Genomic DNA, 13,699 nt, shown 5'->3' with positions numbered 1-13,699 from the left:
GCATCTTATGAGCGGAATATAATACTAAAAGCCGTGTTTGCTAGGGGATAAATGCTGCACACAAGGCCCTAAGCAAAACGTGGCAACACCAGGACTCATCATTTTGCCTGTGAGGTCGTTTTTCTGGAGCCGTACACACCTGCCCCACATGTGACATCAGGGAGAGCTGTGGCTGCAAAAAGCAGAATTAAACCCCCTGTACATCATCTGATGCACAGGGAGTTCATTCCTGCATTGTGCAGTACCTCTCCCCACCTGGTAGGCAATCTTTTCAAAGTTGGGTGGGGCTACTCACCTATCAATCACCTGGCATCAAATAATGGACCAATAGGTGTTTACTTGTCAAAGTTGGCCCCCCAGGACAGAGGGAGATAAAGATCTAGCTCATCAAGGCAGATCAAAAATTTCCCACACCTGACTTTTTTTTCTTTTTAACCTTTGATCAGGAGTTGGAACTAACATGTGATGGGCCCAATTATGTCTACTTAATTAACACTTGTGGTATAGGTAAAGGTAAAGGACCCCTGGACGGTTAAGTCCAGTCAAAGGCGACTATGAGGTGCGGCGCTCATCTCGCTTTCAGGCCAAGGGAGCCGGTGTTTGTCCACAGACAGCTTTCCAGGTCATGTGACCAGCATGACATCTGCTTCTGGTGCAACGAAACACAGTGACAGGAACCAGAGCGCAAGGAAACACCGTTTATCTTCCTGCCACAGCAGTACCTATTTATCTACTTGCACTGGCATGCTTTCAAACTGCTAGGTTGGGAAGAGCCAGGACAGAGCAACAGCTCACCCCGTCGCGGGGATTCGAACCGCCTACCTTCTGACTGGCAAGCCTAAGAGGTTCAGTGGTTTAGACCACAGCACCACCCACGTCCCTTGTATCCCCTGTAGTAGCATGCAGTTGCTACAATTTTTTATAGGCTATTGCAATAAAATCAACATAGGTTTGTGATGGAATCCTAACACTCAACTGCAAAACATGGCCGCTTCCCGTTGAATATGAACGCCATAGGTGCCAGTCCACTTATAAAGCAATTTCTGTTCTCATTTATAAGCTGTCACAGCACACAAACGTGGACAACAGAACCACAACCTGAGAATGTGCCAATGAAATAAAATCTTAAAACGACATTTCAATAAAGGACTTAAGAAAGGTGCTCTTTTTTTACCTGCTATCTCATCCGTAATTCCAAATTCATCTTTTACAGAAGAATATTCCACCTCAGCCTGGTCATTGCTATTCATAGAGCTAAACCTTGACTGGCTAGGAGTTTCCTCAGCGACATCTGTGGGTTGCAAAAACGCCGTGTGAACATCCTGAATGTGAGCTTTAAGATCTTCGTAGGATGGCGCTCGAAAGTCACAGCCATCACACTGCAGCACCTCCATAGTCCTTATTGGTAAGTTTTACATCAGGAAAGCCTGGAAAAAGAAGAAGTAGAAGAAGCAAATTGTCAGAGACATCTTTTGTCCATAAATAAGAAGCATACAGTTTACTGATTTATTTTATTTTATTTTTTAAAGTTTCAGTAGCACAGTTTTAGTTATGAGCAAATATAAGGAAATGATACCCCAAAAAGATGCATTTTTTACATCTAGCAGGAGATTATTTCCAGAATCTCAGAAGTGCTTCTAGAAACAATCAGATATGACTCAGATCTACTTTGTGCCCAGGGCTTGCCCAGTTGGCTTTTCCCCACCCACCTGATTCAACTCTTACCTGCTGCTAACATCTCTAACAATGAACAAGGAAGCATGTGGTGGAGAGTCATAAACAATAAAATGCAGTGCAACTGTAGTTAGGGGGCAAAGGAGTTTTCTGACACTGCCCTAAAAGCTGAACACTTATTTACTTATTGCGTTTTAATCCCACACTTGCACCATTAAACTCAAGTCGCATATATGGTGTGCCTCATCCAGTACCTCCTTCTTTTAATCCTTCTCAATAAGGATTAAAAGAAGGTTAGAGTCTAAGAGGACATGACTAGCCTAAGTAAGGCGAGTTGGGATCACCCAACACCGTAGCCTAGATATCTGTATTGGTGCCAAATACTTTTTTAACTAGTGAACTCCCATTTTTTGCAACCTTTTTACTTTTAGTACTGCAGGCCTGTGGCCTAGCTTGCCTGTCACGCCAAGCCAAACTTTGGTTATAGCACAAACACAAGAGGCTGCCAGGAGATTGTGTCAATTTGGTCGGTTTTCTTTCTGCACAATGCTGAGCTAAGCAATGGCTTGGCTTAGCACGCCGTCCAAACCTCTCTCCAGATTAACTAGGACCCGTAACCAGAGTTTGCCCTTGATGGTTGTTCATGATTTCAGGAGTAGACTTTGGTTTTTCAAATTTGTTCTTTCACAGTTCAGTTGTACTGATTCTTTAAAAATCTTCTTCTTCTTCTTCTTCTTCTTCTTCTTCTTCTTCTTCTTCTTCTTCTTCTTATTATTATTTATTATTATTAATTTATTTTACTGAGTTTGAGAGAATATAGCACCTAGTCCTTCTTCCGGGAAGTAAAATGAGTATCTCCACAGCATGAAAGGAAATAATTATTTTTTCCAGTGTCTGCATTTCACTATATGAAGCAGTAGACCAGTACTACTCAGAGGTAAGGATGTCACTTCAGTAGATGACATGCTAAATCTATTGTTTCTATAATCTGGGGGGAGGCTACCAAACAGGTTGAAAATGAGCAGCTTCCTAAATTGTAGATAAAAGGCAGGCTTTTAAAAAAAGAAAAGAATTTAAGAGGTAATTTCACCCCAGCATGGCATGTACCTAGCAGCAACTATTATCTTAATCAATGGATGGCTTTTTTGACAGTCTCCTCACATACTCCTACAGGTCACATTCAGGCAAGGAGCTCCAGAAGCCCAAGAGATCTAACAGCAGCCAAAATATGCCCTGATGGAAATTCCATTCTCTTATGGCAGGGCGATATAAAGTTACTTCTGCAGAACATTCAAATCCGCTTTGGACACAAGAGAGCACAAAAGGCACATCTCCCCTGGCAGGGCTTTCGAACGCTGTGATGTGTTGGGCGCAACCCACCCCCCTTCTCCTTCCTTGAGCCGAAAGAATGAAGGTTGGTCGTTTCTCAGCTTAACAAAGTTAGCGGCCACGGAGATCCTCAACCTTTTATGTGCAAGCCCTGGACCCAAGACGGTTGTGGAAGAGGTTTGCTATCTGCTCTGGATCAAATTACAGCCGGGAGCAGCAGGGAGGCCCCACCCCACAAAGTCTCCCTCCTTCAGCACAGTCCAATAGACCTGAAAACAATTCCACCCCTCCTTTCTCTCTCCATGGTGCAAGCAGACAACTCTTGAATTCAGAATGCTCCAAAGGAAGGAGAAGATGGAAAGTCGCAGTAGACAAAAGCGGGGTGGGATTCACCCCCCAGTTTCCACTGCCCATGCTCCTGACCTCCTCCTCCCCAGTCACCCCAGCCACCCAGTAAGAGCCCTTTCAGCCTGAGCCAAGCAAGCCACAGTTCTGCTGAATGTGTGTTTATCACACTTCCAAGAGATATGAGCTTCTGCGTCACTGAAGCTTTAAGACTCACTAAGCTGCCCTAGTCCTCTGAGCTTTAGGAGAGAGGGAGAGAGCGAATGTGTGTGTTTGTGTGCAGCCATTTTAGCTCAGACAAGTCATGTACTCAGAGAGAGAGAGAGATAGGCTCACAGCTTCTAGTCAGCCTGCAACATGGCTCCACACATCTCAGCCTCTTCTCCAGCGTGCAAGATCCTTCCTCCACACCAACCAACCACCCTCCTTCCTCCCTCTTCGTTCCCCAAGATGCTTTTGTTTTTGATTTTTGGGAGGGGACCAGCCTCTTCAGAGACGAGGAAGGACTTCTCTTCTTTTGGACTACACAGAGATGCCTGAAGACCACCGTGGCTTGTCATAGACACCAGCATCTCTCCCTGACACAGCCATGGGCAACAACAACAACAACAAAGATCTCCAAGGACTCCTTTTGTCTTCCACACAAAAAACACACACACAAAAAATGATTTTAAAAACCCACATCCCAGCAACGACGACAGGAAGGAAAAAGGGTTTTGGCCAAATTGTCCCACAGGCTTGAATGAAGGCGCAGAAGGGTGACCTTTTCCTGAGAGCGAGAGAAACAAATAAGGAAGGATGGAGAGAAAAGAGAGAGGGAGGGGACGGGAATGGAGAGGAAGAAAAAGGAGGGGAAGAGGAGGAGGGAGGGGAGAGCCCTTCAGAAAGCCTCGGCCTCTTGGGAGCCGTTCTCCTATGCACAGAAGACATACCATCTGACACGGGCTGCCAGATTCCAAAGTCTAATGACCTTTGTTAATCACCAGCCAAGCTGTCTGCCTCAGCAAGCCTTGCCAATAGGCACACCCTTCAACACAAAGGCTGGAGCTATTCCTTTTGGAGAGAGGTTCTCTGAAAGCTCCATTGTGCAGGAGAGGGGGAAACGGAGGGGAAAGCGAAAGGGCGGGGGCCAGCGGTTGGGATCTCTTCCTTTCAATACGGTTGAGGAACAACAGGGACAAAAGTGGCCTTCCTCTACTGTTCCTCCTCAGTTTGGAAAGTTCTCAGATGGGGCTTAGGAAACAACAGAAGGTGGAGGAATTTAAACATCTTCCTCCACAAGGTAAAAACTCAGGTCTTTTGCATACTCTCCCAACATTTCTCTGATGACAATAGGGATGTGGTATTCCATCATCATCATCGTTTTCTTATTTATTCCCCGCCCACCTGACTTGGTTGCCCCAGCCATCATATTATTATTTTTATGACAAAGTAATAATCATAAATAAGTAAGAATAAAAATGTGCACCTCACCACCGAAACCATTCCATTGCAACTATCCAACCTCCCAAAATAGCCACCATATATAAAAACATAAAACAGTAAGCAGTAAAAGCAGAAACAAAAAATCCTTCCCAAAAAAACAGCCTTCAGATGTCTTCGAGTGGTTGTATAGTTCCTTATCTCCTTGGCTCGGGGATCGCATTAACTCCATAACCTCCAACATTTCTCTGATGAAAACAGGGACATCCTAAGAAAAAGTGGGACATTCCAGGATCCAATCAGAAACTGGGATGGCTTCTGTGAATCCAGGACTTGCACTGAGCAAGGAAAACAAGAGAGCTTTTTCATCCGTCAGCTCCTTGACGTTACCTTTCAAGGCCTGCCCATTCATAGACCAAATATCCCACTGATTTCTAGCAGAGTAGATTTTTACAAGCTGATCACCTAGTGCCAAGGGGAGATATGCTTGGGAAACAGACCCCGGGGGAAATGAATGGAAGATGCACAACAGCGCATGGGGGATCTTGAAAGCTGTGCTCTCTCACCACTCCCATTCATCTCAATGGCACTTGTGCAGGACAAGTTCCTCAAGGACTCAGCCCACTGACGCTTTTTGCTTTGTTAAAAATGGGTTCAGACTTTAACAAAGAAAAAGAATTACAAAAGTGAGTAAACTCATGGAAACTGCGGCAACAATTGTTGTCAGGTCCATAGGAGTGACCTTCAGTTTCATATATTCACCCAAACCAGAAGAATCTAAGAATGAAATATTTTATTATTTGACGATTTCTCATCATGGCTCAAACATTTCAAGAGTGGGAGAAATCCCTCCCAAGACCTAACATGGTTTAAGCGATCAAGGAAATCCAACATACGATGTGTGTATTTCTTTGTCTATGGGAGATAAAGAGCAGAGGGACCCATCTGTCAGCCGAAGAATGGAGCTCATTTTCACTGCAGATGTTAATACGCTGTCAAGATGCACATGAAAGAGAGATATATGGAAACAATATCGGCATGTTTGTCCATAATGACAAAGGCAGCAGTTGCAACATTTTCATGGGGGCTATAGCCTGGACTATTCATACTCTGCAGAACAAAAAAACCCAAACCCAAACCCTCTACCAAGGTTACCCAATTTCTGACTTGCAATCAGAACAAAATAATGCAAATATAACTAAACTGCATGGAAGAGTTTGTTTTCTAAAAGTTATTCTAAAATCTCAGGTTTGCAACCATTTACAACGGAGAAAATATTCTGGGGGAATATTTGGTGTAAGTGCAAGGGATGCAGAAGCTACCACTGAAACCTCCATAACCAAAAGTCAGACCCATCACATACCCTATTCTGAACTTCCAAACCAGTTTTGTTGCAGCCTAAATCAAGAGAACCACAAAACTACTTCCAACTACTGGGGAGACGGGGGCGATGGGAAGAGTTAAACTTGTTTTTATTGAACAGAAGCCCTTCCTATGCCAGATGTCAAGCTTTCTTTTAAAAAAAACACACAAAGCAGTTTCAAAAGCAGGTTGTGGTATAGCATTGGGTTGAGGGGTTCAAAGTGTGTCTGGGGAAAACTAAATTCCAATAGCCTAGCACAACCACAAAGGTAATTCTTTGCATCCTAGTCTTTTTTTTAAAAAAAAGTAGATTGAGCATGCTAGCTAGCTACCTAGCTAGTGTGTGTGTGTGTGTGTGTGTGTGTGTGTATGTACACACACACACACACAGAGAGAGAGAGAGAGAGAGAGAGAGAGAGAGAGAGAGAGAGACCCCTGAAGTCTTTCAAGCTTCAAAGCACATCTCCTTATTAATTTAAAACAGTCCATATGCAGACATGATTGCCCACACAGGTTACAAGGCTCCAGGTTCTTTATGGTGGAATAATCACTTCTTTAAAAATATTATTTTTAAAAAAATCAAAAGAGTTCTACATGCACCTTGGACATTTCCAGAAGACTCAGGTCTCCAAATACATCTCAAAATCAACAGAAGAAGGTCAGAGTGGTGTCAGGGGGACAAATGTGATGCAGCGCGGGGATTGTGATCTCAATCAACCTAATACATACTTGAGAAAAACAACCTAATAGAATATCAGCTAAATCATACATGACAGATGGCCATCCAGCCTCCAAGGAAGGAGAGTCCGTCACCTTTCAAGGAAGTCTTTTCCACCACCAAACAGCTCTTACTGTCAGAAATTTCTTCCTGACTTTTAGTCGGAATCTGCTTCCTTGTCACTTGAATCTATTGGGTTCGGGTCCTAGCTTCCAGAGCAGGAGGAAACAAGCTTGCTCCATTTCAAGATGGCTATCATACCTCCTTCTCAGTCTCCTCTTTACCAGGCTAAACATACCCAACTCCCTCAACTCTTCTTCATAAGACTTGGTTTCCAGATGCTTTATCATCTTGGTAGCTCTCGTTTGCATGCACCAACTTGTCAATATCCTTCTTAAACTGTGGTGCCCAGAAATGGACACATCATTCCAGATGTGGTTTAACCAAGGAAGACTAGAGCAGGACTACTACTTCTCTTAATCAGGACACTATGCTTCTGTTGATGAAGCCTGTTAACATGACTCATGTTAAGCTTGTGGTCTACTAAGACCCCTAGATCCTTTTCTAAATATAGAACCTTACATTTGTCCCTACTGAAATTATTTTTATTAGTTTTGGCCCAATTCTCCAATCTGTTTAGGTCATCTTAGATCCTGATTCTGTCTTCTACGGCAGGCACGTCCAACAGGTAGATCGCTGGGTGTCTGTGGTAGATCACTGGCTCCCCTCAGAGAAGCTCAACAACTTTGACCCCAAAAGGGTTAGATCACTGCCAGTTTTTAACTCTGTGAGTAGATCTCAGTCTCTTGGGTGTTGGCCACCCCTGTTCTACGGAATTGGCTACTCCTCCCAGTTTGGTGTCATCTGCAAATTCCTTCATCCAAGTCTTGTATAAAGATATTGAATAACAACGGGCCAAGGACAGAACCCTGCAGCACCCCACTTACCACTTTTTTCCAAGATGGTGAGGAACTCTTAGTGAGCACTCTTTGGGTTCAGTAAGTCAACCAGCTATAAATCCGCCTAACGGTTACCTCATCCAGCCCACATTTTACCAGTTTCTCCACAAGAGTATCATGAGGGGCTTTGTCAAAAGCATTACTGAAATCCAGATATACTATGTCCACATTCCCCCGATCCACCCAGCTTGTAGCTCTATCAAAAAAAGAAATGGGATTCATCTTGCATGACTGGGTCTTAGTAATCACAGCATCTTTTTCCAAGTGCTCACAGGCCAACTATTTAATTATCTGTTCTAGGACCTTTCCTGGTACAGAAGGCCTTAGCATTGGTCTAATCTGCTGTCTGTGCTGGAAAGAGGTCCTTGAAGCAGCAACGTGATTCAAGAGCCAACTAATTATAGACCCTACAAAACTTTCAAGAGATAGAATCGCAAGTACCAATAGCAACACCATAGGGCATGGATATTTTTTTTTCTTGCCACAGAAATATTAGTTTAGAACCAAAGAATTCAAGAAACACCAGTATTTGCAACTGAAGAACCTTCTGCTCTGATTGCAAGTGAAGTGCTTTACTTAACCAGCTTCTGTGCCTCTAGGACAAGTTTGCTGGAGTTTAAAATACCACTCCATTATTTTTTAAAACTGTCAAATTTGTATCACTCATGTTAAGTCTAGCACAGATATAACAGTAGCTTGAAAGCCACCATTTGCCAATCAGAAGCATGGCATGAAACACATGCTCTCTCCTTCTTATCTAGCCAACATTGTCACCTGACACATACACCAACGTGACCAAGCTGTCTTACACTGATGCTCTGCAAACCTATGTCCAACCAAAAGCTTCAAATTCTGGTTCACAAGAGAGCAATGGTTAGCCCCGATCATAAAGATAGCTGTGCATGCAATTCTAAACCGGCTAAGGCCAAGGAATAAGTAAAGGTAAGGTAAAGGGACCCCTGACCATTAGGTCCAGTGTGGCCGACTCTGGGGTTGCGGCGCTCATCTCGCTTTATTGGCCGAGGGAGCCGGTGTTTGTCCGCAGACAGCTTCCGGGTCATGTGGCCAGCATGACTAAGCCGCTTCTGGTGAACCAGAGCAGCGCATGGAAACGCCGTTTACCTTCCCGCTGGAGTGGTACCTATTTATCTACTTGCACTTTGACATGCTTTCAAACTGCTAGGTTGGCAGGAGCTGGGACCAAGCAACGGGAGCTCATCCCGTCACAGGGATTTGAACCGCCGACCTTCTGATCAGCAAGTCCTAGGCTCTGTGGTTTAACCCACAGCGCCACCCGCGTCCCGAAGGCCAAGGAATGGGTTGCTTCAAATCTGTGGGTTTGCAGCAAAAGAAGCATTTGCAATTCCACTGAGTCTCCAGTGTAAATCTCATCACACTTGTATAGCAGCAGTACTTCTTCTTCCTTCCCTTTTGGCTCTTCTTAATCTGCTCAGGGTACACTTTCGGAAAGCGAGAAGATATTTAAGAGGAGATGAACTTATTCTGGCTCCCAGCATATTTACTACAACAGGGATGGAAAATGGCCCTTTGTAGTATTGCTGAGGCGAGAGGGAGGAAGCTGGTGGCAGGATGTGGCTAGTGGAGATAGAAAAGCGGCAAGAGTTGGTGTGGTGACCCGAGAGCCTGAGAGAAGGCTTAGTGTGCCTGGGCCATCTGCCTCCGATAGTTCTGATGTGGTGATGGACCAGCAGCAAGGGAGGGAGTAGACAGATGCTGAGCCTGTTAAAAGCAGCTTACAAACACAGAAGAAAATACCAAGCTACAATTTGTGGCTTCACAGGACTGGGCTGAAGTTTCCAAATATATAAACAGGTTCATACATCTTGCTACAACAAAAAAGAAGAAGAAGATAGGCAGTAGATATATTTGCATACATCACACCCCAGTGACTTCTCTGGCGATAGCAGATGCAAACTTAGCAATCGCCACATTAATACACTCTTAATTTGACTCTGTGAAGCCAAGTGATGTATTCAAGCAGGGAGGTCACTGCAATGTTAAGAAGAGATTTTGTGCAACTGGTCAGCTTGCAAAACCCATCAGCCTTTAAAAGGAAATTCTAAACCGTGCTATCAGGGAACAAGATTTTTTTTTTATCGGGGTTAGTGAACAGTGGTAAGACCCTGGATTCTTAGAAAAGACCGGGATGTCTTCCCTCTGAGATCCCGAAATCCAAGCACACACAAAATGGCAAATAAGACATGCCTATCAACAGAACTGTTCCCAGCTGCAACCTTGCTGCAAACTTTATATAATGCAACATAAGCAATCACTGCCAGTTTGTACGATGCTAGAACATGAAGTTTATTCATGTAGCATGGTGTAGAAATGGAGATCTACTCACTAGGGCTGGGTGATAATCTGGTTTTCAACACTGTGGTACATCACCAGCTAAACATATACTGATGCATCACAATGTCTGAAATGAGGGTGGGGCTATGCAGAGGCTATGGCTGGCTTCACGGTTTTTCCCACATTTGTGGTTTTTGCATAGCACGCACACAATGATTTGTGATATATTGCCAGGTCAAAAATTATGAAACCGGTATCATGATATAGACTTCAAACCGGTTTTGGGTGATATATTGCCCAGCCCTAGCAGTAGTATTATTGCTGCCCTAGACTCCTTCATAAGGAAAGATGGGATGTAAACTAAATGAATAAACAAATACGTTCCATATTTTTCTGTGTATAAGACGCCCCCCATGTATAAGACAACTCCTATTTTTTTGAGCCCAAAATTAAGAAATAAATTTATTTATATATTTAACTGCAACATTCCGTGTATAAGACAATCCCCAATTTAAAACTTTAAAAATTTGGGAGGAACTATAGTTTTATACATGGAAAAATACAGTACATGCATGAAAAAATAAGATTATTATTGTCAAAGCATTTCACAATCATCATCTCCATCTGAATTTCAGGCATTTTGCATGCTATTAGAATTAGGATCAGTTTATCTGTTTGACTAACAACGGCAACTGTCAGATTTGCTATGTGAACGTCAACAACAATAGTTACATACTGTGTTAAAGAACGCAATCTGTTCCGAGCAACTTATTACTGTAAAAAGAAAAAAGAAAGGAGCCGGCTAATATTCTTGGCAATTTGCCACACATCAAGTACAAAGTATGAGATAATGCTACCCAAATGCACATGGCAGAATATGCGCGGCCCCAAGTGCCCATTGGGAAAGTCTAGCTTCCTGAATCAGGAGCAGGAAGTAGCATGGGATGTGAGAGAAAGACGGGGTTTCAGGCCCAGTTCTATGGCTTAACCAAGCCTGTGGGTCCTCAGCTCAGGAATGCCATCAAATCTCACTCCGTTTGCCATTTGTGGAACCCTTGCTGCAAGCTGGATGTGCAAGCTCTCAACCTCATCTATTTACACAGCTGTTTATGGCAATTCTTTTGTATTAATGCCAAGCGAACAGGTGGAAATCATGCTTTATTGTAAGCCGTATCCTATGAAGTTATGGCTGGTGCAAACATTTCCTTTATCACTTTTACATCTAGGCAGTTTGTCGGTCAACTGCACCTTTAAACGCATTCTTCCACGAGAACTGCACATTCTAAACCTTTGTGTTTTGAAAACCAAGTATCATCTAATTTATTCCGATTAATATTCCAAATTATATTTGGTATCTCTATCTCTATATCTACATACACACACACACACACACACACACACACACACACACACGGCCCCCTCTGGCCTATACGACAAGCAGACAAGTTTCTTATGCTGTGTTGTATTTGCTCCTCAGATTTGCTCTTGAAAAAAGCATAATTTGGGCAAATAGGTAGAAAAGAAATAAAATAAATGAACGAATTCCTATGCCCCACCAATAACCCAGAGATGCATTTTAAATAAAAGCACACATTCTACTCATGTAAAAGCACCAGGCAGGCCCCACAAATAACCCAGAGATGCATTTTAAATACAGTGGTACCTCGGGTTATAGATACTTCAGGTTACAGACTCCGCTAACCCAGAAATAGTACCTCGGGTTAAGAACATTGCTTCAGGATGAGAACAGAAATCGCGTGGCAGCAGTGGGAGGCCCCATTGGCTAAAGTGGTACCTCAGGTTAAGAACAGGTTCAGGTTAAGAACGGACCTCCAGAACGAATTAAGTTCTTAACCCAAGGTACCACTGTAAAAGGACACATTCTACTCATGTAAAAACACGCTGATTCCCGGACCATCCGCGGGCCAGACTGAGAAGGCAATTGGGCCGCATCCGGCCCACGGACCTTAGGTTGCCTACCCCTGGCCTAGATCAGCGAGAGAGAACCATTTTCAAAAAAAACTCTGTGTGGTGCCTGTGTTTAAAGATAGTTACACTTCTTGCGGTTCGGTGTTGGTGAGAAACACAATGCTGCACAATGACTAAAACTGCCTGCTACGGTTCTTCACATCTCTCCTTTGAAATAGTCATTAAGAAACTTAGCTGTGAACAGGAAATCCAGAGATCAAAGCCCAGTAGACGGACACAGATAAGCCACTCTCTCAGGCCTCAGCACCCCGGTCCCACCCAGCAGATTCAATATATCTCAGTATGAATTACTAAAATTTGAATTGTTTTAGACACACGCTTATTTGTCGTCTGGAGGTACTCCTGAATCTAGCTTTGTCAGACGAGGGTCAAGTAGTCTCAGCAGCTGGGAATTCCTATGGTTCATCAGATATGGCCATTCCTGCATCACAGTGGCCTTTCTATACTGCTGCATAGTCTGGTACCCTCTCGTTTCAGTAACTGTAATGCACTCTACAAACCTAGACAGCATCTTAAAAAGCAGAGACATCACCTTGCCAACAAAGGTCCGTACAGTAAAAGCTATGGTTTTCCAAGTTGTAATGTATGGAAGCGAGAGCTGGACCATAAAGAAGGCTGATCACCGAAGAATTGATGCTTTTGAATTATAGTGCTGGAGGAGACTCTTGAGAGTCCCATGGACTGCAAGAAGATCAAACCTATCCATTCTGAAGGAAATCAGCCCTGAGTGCTCACTGGAAGGACAGATCGTGAAGCTGAGGCTCCAGTACTTTGGCCACCTCATGAGAAGAGAAGACTCCCTGGAGAAGACCCTGATGTTGGGAAAGATGGAGGGCACAAGGAGAAGGGGACAACAGAGGATGAGATGGTTGGACAGTGTTCTCGAAGCTACAAACATGAGTCTGACCAAACTGCGGGAGACAGTGGAAGACAGAAGTGCCTGGCGTGCTCTGGTCCATGGGGTCATGAAGAGTCGGACACGACTAAACGACTAAACAACAAACAATGCACTCTACACTGGGATGCCCTTGACAGTCTAGAAACTGCAGCTAGTGCAGAAGGCCACTTCAGTGTGTGGTCATATAACCTGTAGCAGAAAGTTTGGTGGGGCAGAGCTACCTTCCCAACACCAGCATTGCAGCTACTTACTTGGATCAATATGGGGCAGGAAGGTGGGTGGTTGTTCTGGTAAAAAGCAGCAGGGCCAGTGTGGTGGGACTGGCTTTGCCCCCATCCCTAGTAAAGGTAAAGGGATCCCTGACCATTAGGTCCAGTCGTGGCCAACTCTGGGGTTGCGGTGCTCATCTCGCTTTATTGGCCGAGGGAGCCGGCGTACAGCTTCCGGGTCATGTGGCCAGCATGACTAAGCCGCTTCTGGCAAACCAGAGCAGCGCATGGAAATGCCGTTTACCTTCCCACTGGAGCGGTACCTATTTATCTACTTGCACTTGGCATGCTTTTGAACTGCTAGGTTGGCAGGAGCAGGGACTGAGCAATGGGAGCTCACCCTGTCGCGGGGATTCGAACCGCCGACCTTCTGATCGGCAAGTCCTAAGTTCTGTGGTTTAGCCCACAGAGCCACACTACT

The 13,699-nt window shown here is 44.2% G+C and overlaps 1 protein-coding gene across 9 annotated transcripts in view; it reads right to left on the bottom strand.

The window, feature by feature from the left end:
* The window catches only part of ZNF462 (zinc finger protein 462), a 138,846-nt gene that overhangs the window by 71,539 nt on the left and 53,608 nt on the right, over nt 1-13,699 (bottom strand). For all 9 annotated transcript variants that reach the window (XR_008328259.1, XM_053371742.1, XM_053371741.1 and 6 more), the window contains one exon: nt 1,175-1,427. Coding sequence is in view for 8 of the 9 variants with exons in the window: in XM_053371742.1 (XP_053227717.1) it covers nt 1,175-1,394 (220 nt within the window). In the remaining variant the exon portion in view is untranslated. The remainder of the gene's footprint in view (nt 1-1,174; nt 1,428-13,699) is intronic.

This window comes from Podarcis raffonei, chromosome 17 (genome assembly GCF_027172205.1).
Source record: "Podarcis raffonei isolate rPodRaf1 chromosome 17, rPodRaf1.pri, whole genome shotgun sequence".
NCBI lineage: Eukaryota > Metazoa > Chordata > Lepidosauria > Squamata > Lacertidae > Podarcis > Podarcis raffonei.
This window is presented reverse-complemented; position numbering and strand designations above follow the sequence as displayed.